Raw genomic sequence first — 21,685 nt, forward strand, 5'->3', positions numbered from 1 at the left:
AGGCCAAATCAAAACATCAGTACAACGTGTGTAAAAATCATCCAAAATATCTAAAACCTAAAAGTATTCTTTGTGTTAAAAAAAAATGATGCTGACGTGGAAAGAATTAATCTATTTAAAAAAGTTTTATTTCTCGAAAACTTATTCCAACAGACTCAAGTCAGAAACGTAAACAATCTTACTTTATCAATCCTACGTGTCTCACAGATGTAATTCTACACGTTCCGCTCTAAACCAACTCGATTTGTCACTTTTAGTACGTTTTATTTCAGGATGCACAAAACTGCGTAAGTAAGATTTTCAAATATCGCAACCTAACCATTAATTTCACCGCTTCGTTGTATAAAGAGACAAAGCGACTAAACCACGAATCGATTTTACATTGGTACAAAAACGTTGAATGTAACTAAATAAAACGGCTTATCATTTTGTCATACAATTTTTGTGGGGAACGATAGAAACTAGTATTTTAAGGCAAAGTAGCCCGTCATTCGTTTTGGCAGCAATGATGAATTTGCAGCGTGCGATTTCAAAGTGATAAAACTCATTCTTGATACTTTAAGGTGAAGATGCATCGAAGCCAAACCTCGAATTTTCAAGAGCACAAATCTAGAGAACCAGACAACCGTTCGTGCTGAAAATCTAATCGATTGGTCAACACCAGTGAGTCACCAGTGAGTAGCATTTTCAGCACAAACGGTTGTCTGGTTCTCTAGATTTGTGCTCTTGAAAATTCGAGGTTTGGCTTCAATGCATCTTCACGTTAAATTGACTTGAAAAAGTATCACTGTACACGCCAATATGCATAGAGTATGCTGATATTTTTTCAGCTGTGTTAGTGCAATACTAACCGACTTTATTTGATTCGAAATCGTGAGATGAATTAGCAACAATCATCAACGACGCGTACAAATTTCAATGACGGCCTACTTCGCCTTAACGCGAGCTGATTACATGCAAAATTTAAGCGATGTACACAGCGAAAAATGTAAAAAAAATCATTTTATAACAGGTTTAGAAGACAGGTTGTAATTATTCTTAATTAATTTTCTCAAACCCGTATGAAAGTTACTTACGTCGGTTTGGAAAAGTAATCGAGATCTGCTGTTTTGAATCGAACAAACCTTACATAATCCAATGAATCCTCCAACACCATTTTTTTTTATTTTTGGTCTAAGTGTTATTTTTGCTTTTCTTAATCGATCTATACACGTTTTGAAGAGTTTTCTGGTTTTGGACAACGATGAATTCTATTCGCAAATTCATGAATTTTGGTATTTGATTTTTCTTATTTTTATTTTTGAACGTCGCTATTCTTTATATTTTTTTAAAGCCTGTTCTGGGTACCGATTTTTGACCAAAATGAGAACTTGAATGTTTGCATTGCTCTTGAAAATATAAAATTTATTATTTTTTATTCGAACATATTTTATTTTCCATGTAACTAACGGAATTCTACCAGGCTCTGCTTCTGTGATACGTTGATTGTAGACAAATATAAAATGTACAATTTTTTGTACTGTACCCAAGCATTTGTTGGTTTTCAAGTATTCCAAAAGGTACCCCATTTAAAGGCGGGGTTAGGTATTAACGGGTTCAGAACTATTTTTGCAACACTGGAATATACTCACCTTTTTTTTGTTTTTAGAAGGCTACTATACCGAGAAAAGTAAAAGTATCAACTGTGTGCATGAGCCTATTCAACTAGGATGTTTTTCAGCATCCGTCATCTCTTTCAACTTGCATGTCAATTTCCAAAAACGCTTGAGTTTTTACAAGCGATAGCCAACGTTAATGGGTTAACCCTCCCTTGCAGCACAGAGTTTCGTTGAAAACGTTGATTTGAAAAATGAAAATACCGGAACATTTTCCAAAGGCAACACGAGAAAGGAAAAGCTTTATCCTCAGTTGTTGAATTGCATCCGCTCGGCAGTCAGTCATTCCTCCATCGTTATCGTTGAATTGGTGGTTGATGTGGTGGTGCTGCTTCCGGAAGATAACGATGTTCATCCTTCTAGTTACATCTGGCAGGTACGTCGGTCGTTATGATGGCAGGATTAGTGGTGTGGTGAGAAGTTGAAATATATATTTATTATATATGTAAGAAGAGCCTTTTATGGCTTAGTAGTAACTTCCGGGGCAATAGAGCAAAACAATGCTGGGTTCGATTCCCAGACAATCGAGAATCTTCTCGTAACGTAAACTACCGGCATAAAGTATCACATGCTTTATCTTACCAGATGTTGATCAGCTTCATAGTTGTATATTTTCTACATACATTCATGAAAAGCGAAGAAAGATTTTTGCAATTCAATTTTTGCGTATTTCACACCAACAAGGGGTAACATTAGCTGGAACCGTCATTTCACTTAAATAACAAATACCAGATGAATATCGACTGTACACACCTTTCTTTGAATATAAGCTAAGTATCTTCTGACAAAACAGTTGGGAAGCTCAATACTCTTCAATGATCCATTCTACGCAAAACGGTCCAAGTGCCATCCTGATCCAAAAGTCTAGATTTGTTTGCTCGATTGAATTTCCCAGAGAATAACCACTTGCCACGAGGTGGTTCTATCGACGACAAAAGTGGAGAGCAGTGCAAATATTTGCAGAAAATTATCTCGACCAGTGCTAGCAAGCGTAAATCCGCAGAGTAAATCTCGTGTTGACTTTTGTCGATGGCAGCTTAGCTTTAGTAACTGAAGTCGGTCCAAAAGAATGTAGAATGATGAAGTGAATAATGAAAAGCATCTCGCATTGGCCTAGCTTAGATTTTTATAGGGGAGGGGGGACTAAAAGGGACCCAATGTGTGGTGTAAGGGATGTAATATCTGTCATAAAAATAATCATTTTCACGTATTCCTGGGAGACTGATTTGGAAGAAGTGATAACTATCATTTAAAAAATCACGAATATGAAAGCCCCTTGCGATGATGAAATTTTCACATCCTCATCAAGAAACTTCCAGAGACTAGCTTATCATTCTTGGTTGATATATTCCACAAATGTTTTCAGTCGCAATATTTTCCTGAGAAATGATAAAAATTCCAAAGTTGTACCAATTTTAAAACCAGACAAAATCCTGCAGAAGCTTCCTGCTATTGTCCAATCAGCTTGCTTTCTTCCGTCAGTAAGCTTTTTGAAAAGGTCATTTTGAACAGAATGATGGTCCACATCAACGAAAATTCAATTTTCGCCCATGAACAGTTCGGATTCCGCCATGGACATTCGACCACTCACCAACATCAACGTGTAAAAAAAAATTCAACCCAAGAAATCTGAAGGCTATTCTACTGGTCTTGCTCTTCTAGATATAGAAAAAGCGTTTGACAATGTTTGACATGAAGGCTTGATTGTAGAATTGAGCGTAGGCATGGAGAAGCGAAACGTTCCAATTCAAAAATATTTCATCCACCACAACATTTCATATTATTCAAAAATCTTAAACGATCTGTAATTGCCTCTTCAGACTAGTGAATGCTGTGAATCTGTCTGTTTTTGCCTTCAGAAAGAAAAAAAATCCTTCGAAGCATCTGAACGATAAAACCTACAATAATCCTCTTGTTTCCTCTCTCTTTTTTGCAGATTCGAGGAGTCCTGTTTGCGCCGGAAAAATCTCCGCCTCTGTCAGCAGAAGCACCTAACCGGTAAACCATCTTGTTCACCATCGAACCGTGGCAGATTTTTCCCATCTCCATCGGCATCGTCTTTGTCAATAGCCACCTCATCGTTGGCCTCTCCAGGTAACCAAGGCCCATTGACGAGTGAGCTAATACCGGAAAAGTACCACTCGCTGCGGGACGCAAAAACCTACGCCGAATTGCGCCGCATTCTGGACCGTAATGGGAAGTATCTGAGCCGTGCCAATATCGTAGTCGAGGCAAGTCAAGGTCAGTGCAACCAGTGGCAACAACGGCAAGGAAACGGCCAGACACTACTGGTGACGCGTGACCACGATGATGGGGCCAATTCCACATGTTCCGAGTTCTGGTCGGGCTTCAACGACGGTGGCGGAGGCAGCCCCGGAAGTGCCACAATTTCAGCGACCCGGCAACGTGTGCGGAAGCGTGAGCGCCAGCTAAGCCGAGAACGGTGCTTCGATGATGATACGGCACTCCGATATGTTAGACAGCAGTGTGCTACTCAGGACAGTAGTGTGGCCGGTAGTGTAATGACAAAGGATTACAATCGGGAAGGGGAAACGTACAATCAGAACTGGAACTACGCGGGCTGAGTGGATGTCGCGTAATGGACCTTCCGATTGCAGAGTAGATACTGGTGGCATTTGTTCGTTTAATTTTAGTTTTCTTGGCGTTACGTCCTGACTAGTACAAAGCCTGATTCTAGCTTGGTTTCTTATGAACACTTCTACAGTTATTACCGAATAATGGAATTTAAAAAAAAAATCTGTGGAAATTTATATTAAAACACATTTGATTATGTTGATTTTGACCCACCTAATGGAAAAAATGAATGTATTTGAAAACTTGAATTAACAATATTATTTGTATAATCACTTTACATAAAAACGTTTTTATTTTGTAGAAAAAAAAGTCGACTAAAGTCGTCTGAAAGAAAATTCTATCAATCTTTGGAGATATTGTTTCAGTAATGCTATCATGATTTTTAGAGGATTCTTGTACCAAATAATCTCTAATACTTTAAAAATGAAATAAAATTCAAATTTTATGCCATGAATACGTTACTAAAATTTAATTCAACGCTAAGAAATTACTGCGGTATTGCATGATAAGTTTAGTTCCAATCTCTCTCCCATGGCCCATTGCAATTGTCACGCCTAACGAAGGTTCCATACATTTTTAGCACCATCCGGTGTAAATTGCAAATCGCGACAACCACATTTTGAAGCCAGCGCAGAAAAAACTAGTGTAGTTTGAGTTCTGATTGTACGCTAATTGGTACAACAAACGCAGGTATACAGTGGCATATAGACTATCTGGATGCATGTACGCAACGTGCAGAGGAAGTGAAAAAACGGTTTGTGGAAAAGAAGGTTTACAACATCAATCACCGGGGAGGGAATCGCAGAAGTGATTCAGTGTTTAAAGTGCAAGAATCGGAATCGGAAGTGTTTGACCAGCTGGTATCGAATAGATTCGAATTTCGCAAACCAACCATACGGTCTGATATTATGGACAGTTATCCGTCGAAACTGTGCCACGAAAAAGCGGAAAAATTGCAAAACCTCATCGATAATTTGTATCAGTTGAAGTTAAAGGCAGCAGAGCTGGAGAACGAAGCATTGCCGAAGATAATTCTAACAGATTGTTCTTCAAGTCCGGGGAAAAACTGTTCAAGCTGTGCGAGAAATGAAGAAAATTCAGTGCAAAACAATAACACGAGATCCATCTCCAAAGACGATACGTTGAAGCTTAGTGTTGGAGGTAACAGCGATAATCATTTTAACATAAGTAACAATAACAGGTGCTTTTTGCAACCTCACTGTAACAATCTCAAAGTGAACAACTGTCTCAGTATTCCGACTAGCGAACTGTATCAAAGTGAAGCGAGGCCTCCGTAAATATTATTGAAACCGTTTTGACTTCTCTTTAGTGTACTATGATAGTAAGACGATTTTTACATCAATACAACACTCATCGTCATCACCATCATCGACATCCCAATAGTGACAGCGGAAGACACAATCAACGGCCGAGTGAACGCGTCGAAACATAAGCTCTACGCGTTCATCGCTCGCAGGCCTCCTCTCAAGGCAAACCATGGTTTCAATTATGGATATCGACCCCAAAAGACAAATCTGTGATACTCGTGCAACACTGTCGCAAAGTGCTGTTAGTCAGAAATCGATCGATCTGGAAATCCCGATCCCACTCAAGTCACCGACATCAACGACATCGCCCACCTCACCACCCACTTCCGGTGCCGCATCAAGAACGCTGTCGCCCCAGTCTTCGGTGACGGCGGCCACCAGTGGCACCGCAACGACACCAGTGGACACCGAACTGGCCAAGCGGGCCATGAAACTGGACCTGATCGAATCGCAGGGCAGTTCCGGAACAAGCGCCACCAGTGGAACCAGTGCAACCAGCACCGCCACCACCACCACTACACATTCCTCCAACACTGCGAACTCGTCCGGTACGACAACGACGGCCATCATGATGAAACACCGGAAGCTGAAGGAGCGCACGTTCAGCGACGAGCTGGGCTCGCCCAAATCGCCGGCCGCTGTAATAGGTATCATATTTACTCTAACTTTCATTGAATACGAAACTTGCACTGGTGGTAGGTCATTTGGCATAAGGCCGTTTGGCATGAAGTCGTTTGGCATAATGGTCGTTTGGCATAATAGTCATTTGCCATAATGAGTCTGAAATCAAGAATTTCTCAATTTTTCGTTTTTACGTTTCTATTGATTCGGTCGTCCGATAAATTTTGCTCACGGTTTCGCGCATGTTTTCGTCGCCGGAAATTTTTTTTTTTTCTGTTTTCAAGCGTCTTGCTGGGTAGTGCTTCGTGAAGCCCAAGCAGGACAGTTCGGTTTTGCGTCGTCCGATAAATTTGGCTCACGGTTTCGCGCATGTTTTCGTCGCCGGAGATTTTTTTTTTTCCTGTTTTCAAGCGTCTTGCTGGGTAGTGCTTCGTGAAGCCCAAGCAGGACAGTTCGGTTTTGCGTCGTCCGATAGATTTGGCTCACGTTTTCGCGCATGTTTTCGTCGCCGGAGATTTTTTTTCCTGTTTTCAAGCGTCTTGCTGGGTAGTGCTTCGTGAAGCCCAAGCAGGACAGTTCGGTTTTGCGTCGTCCGATAGATTTGGCTCACGGTTTCGCGCATGTTTTCGTCGCCGGAGATTTTTTTTTTTTCCTGTTTCCAAGCGTCCTGCTGGGTAGTGCTTCGTGAAGCCCAAGCAGGACAGTTCGGTTTTGCGTCGTCCGATAGATTTGGCTCACGTTTTCGCGCATGTTTTCGTCGCCGGAGATTTTTTTTTTCCTGTTTTGGAGCGTCTTGCTGGGTAGGTATTTGGAAGGCACAAGCAAGACGGTTTGTTTTCGGGACGCCAAGAAGTTTTGCTGTCAGTATCAGTTTTGTGTTCAGTCGAGGATGGATTACCTACTGGTGAGTTCGTTTCATTCTTGTGATAACACATATTTTCTTGAAAGCGTAACTTTTAAGTAATTTTAAAACAAACTTTGTATGGTTCGTCACTATAAGTGTCGGCATTATGTTTTTTTCTTATACAATTTCAATATACATATATTTGACTCTTTTATACGTTATTAAAAATTATCTTTTGAATTGTTCGACATTGTGAATGTTGACGTATTTTTTAAAACTTGTACCATATCGAGACAAAATGCACAGTAATACTCATATGTAATTTTCAAACAAACTATGTATAGTTCGTCACTACAAGTGTCGGCATTATTCCTGTTTCATATAATTTAAAATATATACATGTAATTTTCAGTTTTCGTCATTAATAAAAACATCTTTTGAATAGAGTAGTGTTTGATCCTTCGACCTTGACGCTGGCTCCTGCGGGAGCGGGTGATGAGGGCAGGATCAAATATGTCGCGCGTCGGTAGTGAAGCGGTGAAAAAGTGATCGGTTCGTAAGTAGTGTTTGATCCTTCGACCTTGACGCTTGCTCCTGCGGGGGCGGGCGATGGGGGCAGGATCAAACTTGTCGCGCGTCGTTCGCTCAGAGAAATGAAAAAGCGCCGCGGATCGCTAGTAGTGTTTGATCTATTGATCGCGTCGCTTGCTCTTGCGTGGGCGAGTGACGAACACTTGTTCGGCGTTTAATGCGATCATCGAATTATTTCGCGAATCCGGTTAGGCGTGATTATATCATGGCTCGCATCACCAAACATTGGTGACTCCCAGATCTTTACCTTATCCCACTAACCCAATATCCTCTCCATGACAACCGTGGAGATGCAGAGGTGATCTCGGTCTCTAGTAACAACGGTAGTCACACTAACATTCCTTCCCTTCCCCGATGACCGTAAGGACGTGGCCGGCGCCGTTATTGACTTTTAAATTTGAACTCTCGATTTGTGCACATTGAAGAATGGTAAGCTAATCCCAAGCCCCATTCATTAATTCCCTGTGCAACTTCGATTGTTCTGGTCAATCACGGAGTAGCAACTACGAATTGTACGGTCATCTATGCTTATGCTTATGCTTATGCTTTACGTTTCTATTGATTCTTTCTGATGACATCAGCCTTGTTTTGGAGTCATTTGATACAAAATGACACTTTATTCAACAATCATTCGCTGTTGAATAAATTTAAGCATATTAGGAAAGTTATTGCCAATAGTATTTCATTATTTATCCAGAAATTACCCTTCTTTCAAATAATAATTCTTCTTTTGAGTTTCACTATTGAAATAAATTTTTGCACTGAAGATTTTTATATAGTTAGCAAAAATTTACCCTTCTTTTAATTGTTCTATTTTTTTTTCTAAATATGATGTAACCATTCTTATGGGTATGAAAATTGTTGATTTCAAGTTTCAATAAATTTCTCCTTCTTTTATGCATAAGCTGTTCTTTGGAGCTATATTTTCAAAGTATTTTTTTGTTTCTAACTGACAAAATGGCGGCAATCGATAACATTGATCTGCTCAAATCATCAGCGAAAAGACTGCAGTTACTTTTCCCGAATGTCGCTTCCCCGAACGCCAGCTCCCCGCATGCCAGTTCCCAACTATCCCGTTTTCCCGACTAGCTCACATCCCCAAGTTTTTTGCACTCATAATTGTATACATTTCATAACTTTATACATTTCAGGATGGTGAACGAACTGACTATCTAATATGCACCCTTCTTTATTTAATTTTAATACTTCCTTCTTTTGACGTTCTTTCTCGTCACCACTTTTCTGGGAAACCAATCATTCGGGGAAATGGCATTCGTGGAAAAGTAGCACAATCTCTTCGATGATTCTGAACGCACGGCTTTATGCCAAACGACGTTATGCCAAATTACCCTATATATCAATCGTTTGCAAGAATCAGAGTTGGGAAAAGTTCTGAGATTCACACTACAGTAGGCAAGCGTAGCGAATCACAGTCACCGGAGCCAGTGAAACTCACGCGTATCGCTGCTGTAGGCAAAATGCCTTGAAAATAGCAAAACACCCGTTGCTAAGGGCAACCCAAAACTGCTGTAGAAAAATGTTCTATTTCCCGTTGCATTTCCCTCATTTGCAGCCTTCAATGACACTCCTGATTTAGAAAATTCATGTACCCAACATAGGCTACTTGATGAGATTCACAATTTCAAACTACTGTATCAGGAGAGCCACGTGATTTTCGCAACAAAAAGAATACAAAGTAGGCAAACTCATATAAGTACCACCTCGATAGCTTCGCTGTCTATAGTAATATTGATTCCGAGATTAACCTATAGAACGGCAGAATTTTATTTGCTGAGTGCTCTTCAGGATATTTCTCAATTCAATACCCTGATAGCCCTAAATGTGTTTCCCTTTCTAGAAATCCATCTACGATTGCTTTGGTCTTAACCGATTCTAGTCATCTTTGTAGCCAATTAGTTACTCATGCTAATTTCGATTCTGATCATGTCCCTGTTACATTTCAAATATCCCATGAAGCGATTCTCAATCCTATCAGCTCCACTTTCAATTATTTTCGAGTCGACTGGAATATATATGAAACATGTATTGACTCTAATCTGGATGTTAACATTTCTTTACAAACAAAACTTGATATTGACAATGCTCTTGAAACTTTAACAAATTCCATTGTTGAAGCTAGGAGCATTGCAATTCCAAAATGTAAAATGTAAAATTTGAATCCGTGATTATAGACGATGATCTTAAACTCTTGACCCGGTTTTTTTTAATTTCTTCATAAGTATCATTCCAAACATTAGGTACATTCATTTCTTATATCTAGGTGTTCTGTGTTATTAGACAACACTATCATCCTAATTTGGTAAAACAAATTTAAAATTGTATTAACATTTTGTTAACAACATATTACATTTCATTTGCCGAAGCAGTTCATATTTTTTTCAAGTGAGTTGATTTCACCTGCTTATAAGAGAGCTCTCTTGATCCGCCTTAAAAACGTGAGGAGAAGGCAATTTCAACACACTCGCGATCCTACTATGAAAATTATATGGCAGGAGTTGCAGAAAGAAATCAAGAACCGTTTTGCACAATTAAGAAACAAAAATTTTGAAAATAATATTTCTAAATTGGACCCTGGCTCTAAGCCCTTTTAGAAATTATCTAATATTTTGAAAAAAAAAAAACCTCAGTAGCCAGTTTCGGCATTGATAGAGGAAAACAAATTGTTACTAACTAATTGCGAAAAAGCTGAAAATGTTGCTATGTAGTTTGAAAGCGCGCACAATTTTAATTTAGGACTTACTGCTTCAATAGAAAATCAAGTTACTCAGGATTTAGAAAACAATCTCAATCCAGAGAACGTTTTCATAAATTCCTAGGAGACAGATTTGGAAGAAGTGAGAACTGTTTTTAAAGAAAATCCAAAATATGAAAGACGATGGTGGAATGTTTTACATCCTTATCAAGTAACTTCCAGAGAGTAGCTTATCATTCTTAATTGATATATTCAACAAATGTTTTTAATTGCATATTTTCCTGACAAATTGAAAAATATCAAAATTGTCAAATTAAAAACCAGATGAAAATCCTGCAGAAGCTCCTAGCTATCGTCCAATCAATTTGCTTTCTTCCGTCAGTAAACTTTTTGAAAACTTCATTTTGAACAGAATGATGGTCCACATTAATGAAAATTCAAATTTTGATAATAAACAGTTTGGATTACGACATGGACATTCGACCACTCACCAACTTTTAAGCATAATAAATTTGATTTCATTTCTTGAAAATTGAACTAAAGAGCTGGGTTCTTTTCTGCAATGTTAAGCTTCAAGTAAGTATACCATTGCTGCCTCGGTATTTTCTATGAATGGCAATTTCTTGGTCCTCCTGAAGATCCTGAACATCCGTAAAAGTGGACATACCCTGCAAGCTGATCTAGAGAGGTGATTTTTTTTTAAACGCCAGGAATGGCCATTTGTTGGAACGTCCGTAAAAATTTGGAAGAAGTGAGAACTATTATTAAAAAATTCAAAAATATGAAAGCTCCACGCGATGATGGAATTTTCTACATCCTCATCAAGAAACTTCCAGAAAGTAGCTTATCATTTTTAGTTGATATATTTAACAAAAGTTTTCAATAAGCATATTTTCCTGACAAATGGAAACATGCTAAGGTTGTTCCAATTTTAAAACCAGACAAAAATTCTGCAAAAGCTTCTAGCTATCGTCCAATCAGTTTTCTTTCCTCCATCAGTAAACTTTTTGAAAAGGTTATTTTGAACAGAATGCACAGGCCCACTGTGCAGACTTTGGGTTATTCAGACAGGTTATTCACGCATTAATAAACTGATAGCCAAAATATTTTCAATTCATTAAAGGATGAAACGGGGACAACCGTACCAACCGTTTCAATTCAGGGTTATAGGTAAAGTCGTTGGGAGTGGCGTTGCTAAGAAAGTTAATGCACACTCCTTGTTGTTCTCCTGAATTGGGACATAGGCATTTCCTCCTCATGTCCTGGCCCTAGAGCCTTAGTTTAAGCGCCTCTGCCCGCTCTCTGAAACGAGATATAAATTTGTTTTGCCCCTTTCCCGTTATACACAAATCGAAACTGTTTCCCATAAGTTTAAAAACAAATGTGCAAAACAATTAAAGTATAGAAAAACAAATAAAGCTTAAAATGGAAATTTCTCACCAAATTCCTCCAAAATTTACAGCCCATCTTTCATTTTTTCGCTCACTCGTAACTGAGGACGGGAAAATCATATGCTTTCCTTTCAACTTCTATCGCACATTGCATTGAAAATACACGATTTACTACTTTTTTACTTAAGAAATGCACTAACTTCACTACAACTTCATGCTTATACGCATTCCGATTTTTCTTACGTTGATCGGCCGATTAGAAATTATCAGAGAACCTTTTAAAATAATTTGAAATCTATGAAAATAAACTAAAAAAAACATGCTAACCATCCCGTAGAATTTATCGTTTCCAGTGATAGTTCTTGTTTATCTGTGAGCATGATATATAAAAAAAAATAAATAACAAAAAATATTTTATAAGTAATTATGGTAAATAGTTCTAATTTCGCGTTTTTTTTTTTTTTTTGGTGCGCCTCGTTATTTTCAGAAAACTGGTAAGGGTGCCACGATCTGAAAAAGTTTGGAAACCTCTGCCCTATGGAATGAATTATTTCCTAAATCATATTCTACGATTTTGGCGTAACCAATGCAACCCTCATTTTTGTACAACAAGGAAACAAGTTTTCAATCGTTGGTATTTTCTTCGAATCGATTGAAGAATAAGAGTTTTAATTTAGGTGAAAAAGTCTGGCGGCCGTCTTGGATTTAGAAGAATAGGTTTTTCACCTTGTTAGCGCTTGTTGAATTCTAAGGCTAAGGCTACCGTAACGCTTACACTTTTTGTTCTTATTTTTCCTGATATTGCTTCCTTACTGGAACAGAGCCTGCTTCTCAGATTAATTATGCTTAAATTAGTTATAATAACATAGGAATTTCCTTTTATAATGCATATTTGCTCCCAGAATGAATTTTCGGCACATCTTCGAGCTCAGGTATAGCATTCATTCTTTCATTTATTTGGTCTAAAATTGTTGATTGAAATGAACAATCAATTGAAAGAATGAAAGAATCTTCAACGGAGGCATCATAGTTCAACAATAAAAAAAACCTTCAACTGTTTGAAACCAAGATGTTGTCGAATTGCAAGATCGCTGCCAGATTTTTTAACTTTAAAATGATACTCCTGTGCATTGGCATTGCGTCCACATTGGAACAAAGCCTGCTTCTGAGCTAATTATTTTCGCTATTTTCTCACATTTATGCAGAGCGGCAGATAAAACGATACTTTATGGCTAAGAAAATCAAGGATTTTATTAGCTCAAAAACTTGAGATTTTCTTTATAAATACATGCATATTTTTTTAACTACAGATATCACCACAAGGATTATTGATGTCCCATGAATCTCTCAACAAATTATGGAAATCCCTGTAGGATTTCTTGAAGAAATCCCTTCAAGAATCCTTGGTTGAACTCCTGGAAAAATTCTTCCAAGGTAATCTTTAGAGGAATTCCAGAAAAAAATCCCTGGAATATTTTTTAGAAGAGATGTTTGTGGAATAATTCTTAGAGAAATTCCTAAAGAGGTGGATATAGAAATCTATAGAAAGGATAATGAAGAAATTGCTTTAGAATTAGGAATCTCTTCTCTGAGCTGGGTAGATTTCTTAAAGAATCACCTGGGTAATAAATAAATAACTTGCTGAATGAATCCCTGGAGGCATTTTTTAGAAATCCCTAGAGAAATTTTTAGAGTCATGCTTAGAGGAATCTCTGAAAGAGTTTCTGGAAGAAAAAAAAAACAATATCTAGAGAAATATCTGGAGAAATCCATGGAAGATTGGCTGGAAAAATGCTTGTAGTAATTCATGTAGTTATTTTCTTGGAAGTATCCCTGAGAGAATTCATGGAGGAAATTCTTGAGAAAACCGTAAAATTATTTCTTGTACAAATCTTGCGAAATCTTTAGAGGATTAACCGGAGATATCTGCAAGTATCCCTGTAGATATTTTCCTGGAGGAATCATTGAAGAAGTCTCTGGAAGAATTTCTGAAGGGATCTCTAAAGAAAAATCAAGAGACATCGCTTAAAGAATCTCCGGAGGAATTTTGGGAAGAGTATTTGGAAGAATTCCTAGAAAAGTTCCCGCAGGAATCCTTCTAAAAATTCCTGGCGGAATTTTAATAAAGTTGTTGCTGGTAGAATCCATGAAAGAATCACCGGAAGCAACTCAAGGCATTCTTTACAAAATTTCTAGAGGATCCTTGTTGTCGTAGGAATCCCTACAATAATCTTTGCACCCGAGTATCACACATGTTATAAATGAGAAATAAATTAGTTGATATGGCGTTGAATTGTAATACGTTACAGATGTTACTCGGGAAGGAAACCCAGGGAGGAACTCCTGCCAGAATTCCTGAAGAAATTGCTGAAGGTATGTCTGGAGCCCTTGCGCAAAAAAAAAAAAAACTAGTAAAGATCAAAATGTTTACCTGGAGGAATCCCAGGAGACATCTCTGGTGAAATCTACAGTGGAATCCACCTAAAAATTGCTGTGAATATTACTGTAGAGATTATCTTGGAGCAATTTCTGGCAAAACCACTGAAGAAATCTAAAAAGAATACTTGAAGAAATTTCTAGAAGAGTCTCTGGATAAATTCCAGGAGATATTTCGGGGGGGGGGTAAAGACATGAATTATGCTGATACTGATTCGTTATATTATCATTTTTTCCTAATTTGGCCGCAATTTTCGGTTGGAGTGTTTGAATATAATAATTTTATGTAAGGGATTTTTTTGAACTCTTTTTTATTTTTTGTTTAACTGGATGAAAAATCATGACTTTTGACATGCCGCATAATGAAACTATGTACATGATAGTCTGAAAATGTCCACTTCGTGCCCTACCGGAACCGGTTCTAATTATTGGTCCTTTTGATGCTCTTGTAAATCGTTGGGTAGAAATAATAATCGATGTACTTAATTTTGGGTAAAGTAAACCAAAATTTTAGGTAAATCTTTTTCTCCGTGAACTGATATATCCTCAACATGAATACATGCACCTTGTCCCATTCGCACCCGAAACACAACCATCTAACATGACCGTTTCTCTCACTCTGCACGCCCGCAGGTCGGAATGGTACCACACACCTGGTGGTACCACGCCAAACGTCGCTTACTTCCCAATCAGATGTCGTAGACGATCGCAAGGCACTACGGGACGCGCTGTACCAGGGCATCTTCCACCGGCACCGGAGGACAATCTTCGCCGTCGGGAGTTTCCTGCGGATGCTGAAGAGTCGCAACTCGTCCTACAACACGATTCGCAGCTCGTCCGAGGGAGAGGACGACACGCGATAAGGCCAAACTACTGGGGGTTGACTAGCGGATATCCATTATGGTGGTGATGGACAACTACTATAGGTAAACTTATGATTGAAGCGAGGCTGACGGTGGACCCCAGGATAGGTCTACCGAATTAATTACACAGTGTAACATTTTCGAGGTCATCTAATGTAAACAAGATCCACGCATACTAGCAAACCCCTATTTGGGGTTTTGATTGATTAGTTCGAAATTTAGAAGTGTGACGAACTTTTTTTCCGAAGTTTACATTGAGAATAACCGAATTAAGGAAAAATCAAGCTGAAAAATTTAAAATAGGGGTACCTACTCCAAATGTCGAACTAATCTTTCAAAACCCAAATAGGATTTGCCTATTAAGGGTTCTGAAGACAGCATTTTGTTAACATTCGATGATCTCGAAAATGTTGCACTGTGTAACGATCGAAGCGAGCCTGACGGTGGACCCCAGGAATGTCTACCGAATTAATTAGATGAAGAAACACTTGTTATGGTTACGACGGAAGTGTAAGTCTATAGAGATAAGCAAACGACGAAGGACGACGGGTGGTTCACTTATTACTCACAGTTGGGTACATATTAGAGCGTTAACGAAGAGGGAATGCTGGCTGCTGTAGAGGTGTTTTGTAATGCTTAGCGAGATAACCAACCAGCATGGGGAAATGGGGGAAGGGTACCGTGACGATTCATGAATTAGGATCCTGAACTAGTATTAAGGAGATAAATGGCGCTCGTAGTTAACTCGATTCTCGTCTCAAACCGGATTCTGCTTAAAATACTTACTGTGTTTAGCATCAATTGATTGAAATATTTGCTTACATCCGACCAAAGTGAGGTACATACGCTCCACCTGCAGCTGATTAAGTATAAGGTTCAAAATTTGCAATAGTGGAGAAAAAAAAAGAGTCCATACCGCAGACATCCGACTGGAGAACGAACCGTGATTCAAGTAGTGAAAAAAAGAAACCACAGGAATGCATGACGAAAAGTTGCCTTTTTAAATGCTAAAATCTACTTATACCTATATACCTAGATGCAATCTGTCTTTAGGCTCGTATCCTAAGCGTTTCCTTTAGCAACAAACCGAGCAGTTCGATCGACGTAAAGCTTAGAGTGTTTGTACAATTTGCAAGATTTATAGAACGTTTCAAACTTAAAGTTGGGTTTAAAGGCTTATGTTCACATGCATATTTTCAGTAACTGCTACGCTATTCGACAAAAATGGAAAATTTTTGCTTGCTTTGACCATTTACAATGAGTTCGCTAGATTTAAACCCGCTGATTTCAAATTTGTGTCCAAAATTTTTGTAACACGTGCAGTTTTTGAGTAAAATAAGTTTTCTTGTTTGTTCAGAAACATACACTTTTACGTGGAAATTCAACTGTTTTGTTTAATAATAATGAAACATCATATGCTCATCAAAATTCGTCCTTAAAATGTGCATAAAGGACTTTGATTCACTTATTCACAGTCTCAAAATTGATATGTCACGATTTTTTTTGTAAAAAAAAAAGTTTGTTTTCATCATGAAATTTCACATTTTCATGGAAATCTGAATTTATGCTCTATAACGACAGATTGAAATATCACAAAGCTACACTGAAATGTGTATGTCAGGCAGCGTTTTTTTCTCAGATCGTGTTCCAAGGAGCACTTTGTGCTCCGCAAATGCTCAACAAATGCTCCTCGATTACATTTTCTCCGATGCTCTTGGAATAATGATCTTTTTGTAAAAAGAGACTATAGTCAAAAGTTCATGCTATATGTATTTAATTTCAACGGAAAACGTTCTTGCATCTTGTGTTCAAGATGTTATCGATGATATTGTTAATTATAATATACCAAATATATCAATTTCAATAGACAAAACAATAAAATTGTCAATTTCAATAGACGGGATGACAATTTTTTACAAAAAAAAGTGTTATGTGTTCTACGTAAAAAATACTCATGCATAAAGTACTCACTCATCTGTTTAAACTACAACCGGAAGTCAAAAAAAATCCCAAGAACTTCGAATTTACCGATTGTAAAGATCTGACATGTAATTAAAAAGTAAATAAAACTCAAAAAAAAATAACGTTTAACATCAAAGAAACGGTATTTTATCAGTTTTTTTCTTTAATAAAATCAACTTAAATTTAAACGAAACTAATAAAAACTATTTTAACCCATCAACGCCCAAATTATGTCACTTTCATAGTAATCATTTGATTCATTCCGGAGTATCGCAATATGATATGATTTGGCAGTATGGCGCATCAAAAAAATGACAATACAGTCAACTCTCCCTTACTCGATATTCCATATCTCAATATCGAGTTAGAGAACCATAGTAAAAGTTGATTTTCATGGCCACCTCGATGGTCCCTTGGATCGCATTTGCACTGATTTTATGTTCTGTAACTCGATACCTCCCTAACTCGATAGTCCCTTCATGGGTTATGGAGAGTTGACTGTATATTATGATGAACATTTTGTAATGGTTATAACATGTTACAAAAATATAATTAACACTATGAGGTTTGTTTAAAAATTATGAAAACTACACCCACAAAATGACATTGAAATTTGACATGCATACTAAACACATACCAGCACATGCAGGTACATTCTCCTTTTTTTATTCCAGGCTCTATAGTATAATGGTTTCGGGTATATGCTTTTAAAATTTTCACGTATATTGTAATATTTTGTCATTATAGAATCCACTGGAAACAAAGGAAGGATTTACAAAATATTTCCATATTATTCTCACAGGACTGTAGAAGGATTCGCACCGAATTACAACAGAAATTCAACCTACGGATTCTCATCAAGAATTTCCTTTGGGATTTCCCCATGATGCTATTAGTCAGCCCTGTCGTATAGCTTAGTCGACGACTAAGAAGCTTTTCTCATACATTTTTTTTTAATTTCGCCTAGATTTATAGAAAAATAATAAATTTAGTAATACATCTTTACAATATCAAGTGCTGCTAAACGCCCTGTAGGATATCTTTCATAATTTTCAAGCTGTATTAACGCCCTAGTGTTATTCGACCTTATCTGACGTAGATCTCTGTGAGATCATTAGCGTCTTAACGCCCCATAGAACATCAATCAAAATTCCCTACTGCAGTGGTCACCAAACTTGAGACGGTTTTGTGCGGCCCGCGTACAAAATTTGATTATCAATGGCAAGTGGCCCGCAAATTGTGAATTATTGATAATGGATAGTACGCTGTTCATAAATACTGTGCAAATAGATAGGACAAGAAACAGTCAAGGAATGATTCCGCTACCGAAATTACTTGAGCGGAATGCTATTGATAAGTAGAGACAATTTCGTAACATTTGCAATATAAATCAAATTAAGCTGTCACTTTTCTGGATGGAAAAAAAGTTCGGATCAATTATTACGTAAGTAAAAATTATATTTTGCTTCTACTGAAATATCTGTCAAAAATACTTTGGTAATTAGAAGAAAGCTTTACTTTTAGAGTCCATACTTCGCTAAACACGGTTTAATTTCTCCTGTTGTAACAACTAACAATGGAATGACTGTCAGGAATTAGTGGAACTGAGAATACACAAGCCCTTTGAAGTTTATATGGGAATTACTTTTGGAATAGCAAGCAATTCATTCAATCGGTCTTGGTGTTTCCCCAAGTGTTCTTGGGGATTAGAACTACCTAGATACTGTGAATAACAAATATCATCTACAACTTTGCCCAATACCATTTTTAAATCGGACGCCCCAGTAATTAGTTATTGTTTTTTTAATGAGTTGTAAAACTTTGGCTACAATTATTGGGCTTTTCGACAGGCATCATTCTGCCCATAAAAGCATAACTGTTCCATATTGATTTTCGAACCAACACCTTTTTTCATCGAAACATTCATGTTTTAATATGCACAAAATTTATACACTTTGTTTGAAAATGTTGTGGGAAAATATGAAGTTAGTGTAGTCCCATATTGAAAATAAAGGCATAACAGTCTCTATATGAACTTTGAACCCCAATACCAACTGCAAAACTGGAATTATGTTCAACTTTATATTTTTTACTGATCAATATTAGCAAAATGAGTATTCTGTGGGGTGGAGCTAAATGAATATTGCATTCAAAAATTTACTAGAAAAATATAAACATTTGTATGAAAATGCAAACTTTGAACTTTGAGCGCTGTTTTCTCAATGCCTACTAATTCCATATGGGACAGTTATGCCATTATGGGCAGCGCTGGATATATGCAATAAAACATAGTAGCCATGATTTGTGCGTGCTATCTTTAGCACCAGTTGCAGCAATATTGCCTGTTTGGAAGTTAAATGAGCACTGCTGAAGAATTTGTGACTGGATATAAATCAATAACTAATTACTGAGACGTCCGATTTGAAAACGGTCTTCGGTAAAGTTCTTCTTCTTCTTTCTGGCGTTACGTCCCAACTGGGACATAGCCTGCTTCTCAGATTAGTGTTCTTATGACCACTTCCACAGTTGTTAACTGAGAGCTTTCTTTGCCGATTGACCATTTTTGCTTGTGTATATCGTGTGGCAGGTACGAAGATACTTGTATGCCCTCGGAATCGAGAAAATTTCCTTTACGGAAAGATCCTCGACCAGTGGGATTCGAACCCACGACCCTCAGCATGGTCATGCTGAATAGCTGCGCGTTTACCGCTACGGCTATCTGGGCCCCAAAGTTATAGCTGATGAATGTATCTCACAGTATCAACGTAGCTCTAATCCTCAAGAGCACATGGGCAAACACTATGACCAATTGGACAAATTGCTTGCTTTTCCCATAGTAATTCCCATATAAACTTTAAAGTGCTAGTGCAGTCTGCAGTTTTCATCTAAATGAGCTCAAATTTTGGGAGGACACTTAGAATTTGATCTAGAATCGAATGAGCGGTGTGGAGCAAAAACGATTTTTTGAACCACTCCACACTGAAATCCCAAGTTCCACACTGGAATACCATGATCCACTCGGGAACCTAAAGCTCTACACTGTAGACTTAGTATTTCTACCGAAATCCACTAAAATCCTAAAATTCACAGTATAATCACAGTAGGGTAAAAGCACCGGTTTTGGCCAGCCTAAGAGAAAATGTTAATCAAAATGGTATGTGAAGCCGTATTCAATCTACAATTTTGTCAAATGCATGCTTTCAATCCGTATAATTTGTGTAAAATATCGAAACTGAGCTAAAACCATTATTTTGCTTTGAAAATATCGTTGGTCAATATAGAGCACCAGAACCAGTTTCGGCCAGAAAGTCAACTTTGATTCCTAAAATGGCAAATCACATTGATTTCTTATGAGAGTGGCCAAATTAGGAGAACACTAGCCAAATTAGGTGTATGGGAGTTAGAATTATAAGGAAAATCAATTGTTTTTCTTATTTTTTAATCAATTCGGACGAATTGTAGCTCTATCATATGAATGTGATCTACTGAACACAAAAGATTTCATGCTGATTGGCTATGTAAAACGGTGTCTATGGCTGGAGTATGGCCAAAACCGGTGCTTCTACCCTAGTTAATCCTACATCCACGCTACAATCCCTAGACCTTCACTGGAATTCTGTGTAATTCTGTGATCTATATTACAATCCCAGGAACCACACTTAAATCGTACGATCTACACTATAATCTCAATATCGACACTGGAAGCAAAATATCCACGTCAAAATACCAGGATCCACACTTAAATGCTACGAGCCACACTACAATCGTAGGATCCACACTGGAATACCACGATCCATATTGGAGATCCACAGTCCACAGTGGAATTCTATGATCCACACTGGAATACCAGGATTTGCAAAAGAATCCCAGGGTTTATACTAGAACCCTAGAATCCACTCTGAAATCTCAGAATTCACAATGGAATCCCGGAATCCACACTGGCTTCCAAGATCCATTCTAAAACCTTTCAGGAATCTCTTATTTGGAAAGCACACTTATTGTGCCATAAGACGGGCGAAGTGATGCCGACTGGAGCTGATGACAAAACAACTCAAAAAAATTGAAATATTTCATGTCTGTAAAGCAACCTTGTAGAACAAACATGAATTTAAAAACAGGGCCATCTACTCTCGCATATATTGACACTTGCTTGGTAGAATCTTCGTCGATTTTTGTTTGTATTTATCCTCGCCTTGACAACACAACAAAGATTGGCAAAGCGCTTGCCTCAAAGAAACAAGGTATTGTATTCCAAAAAATGACATTTGGCAGTGACGTCATTCCTATCGCAAACTAGAACGAATACAAGAGTAAGCAAGGCTTGCTCTCTTTTACTATCTTTCTAGCCTCATGCTTGACGATAGGAATGACGACACATGTTTTCATTGAATATCGTTGTTTACACGTGGGAATAGCCTACCTTGTTATGTATACCGTGGCTTGCCTCAAGATTTTCAGTTTCCTTTTAACCTGCTGATCGGTTGAGTATCGGAATTATCGAATTATCGGAAACAAAAAAATGATATTCATTCGAACCAGCTTGACTTTTTTACATTCCGCTTCGAGAAGTTGTAATTTTTGCACGAAGCACACTAAAGACGCGTCAAGGGTTCATTCAAATATTACGTAATGCAAAATTTGTGAATTTTAGACCCCCTCCCACCCCTACGTAACATCTTTTGTATG

The 21,685-nt window shown here is 37.8% G+C and overlaps 1 protein-coding gene across 11 annotated transcripts in view; it reads left to right on the forward strand.

Annotated features, from left to right (window-relative positions):
• Positions 1-17,181, forward strand: part of LOC5570006 (protein TIC 214) — a 245,805-nt gene extending 228,624 nt beyond the window's left edge. For 9 of the 11 annotated variants that reach the window (XM_021854429.1, XM_021854433.1, XM_021854426.1 and 6 more), the window contains 3 exons: positions 3,592-4,169; positions 4,941-6,225; positions 14,808-17,181. In XM_021854429.1, coding sequence (XP_021710121.1) covers positions 5,748-6,225; positions 14,808-15,037 — 708 coding nt within the window. In that variant the 5' untranslated portion in view covers positions 3,592-4,169; positions 4,941-5,747 and the 3' untranslated portion in view covers positions 15,038-17,181. Of the gene's footprint in view, positions 1-3,591; positions 4,175-4,940; positions 6,226-14,807 lie in introns of all 11 variants that reach the window. The other 2 variants (XM_021854432.1, XM_001658837.2) reach the window with 2 other exon arrangements.
• The last annotated feature ends 4,504 nt before the right edge of the window (positions 17,182-21,685 follow it).

This window comes from Aedes aegypti, chromosome 3, assembly GCF_002204515.2.
Source record: "Aedes aegypti strain LVP_AGWG chromosome 3, AaegL5.0 Primary Assembly, whole genome shotgun sequence".
NCBI classification, from domain to species: domain Eukaryota; kingdom Metazoa; phylum Arthropoda; class Insecta; order Diptera; family Culicidae; genus Aedes; species Aedes aegypti.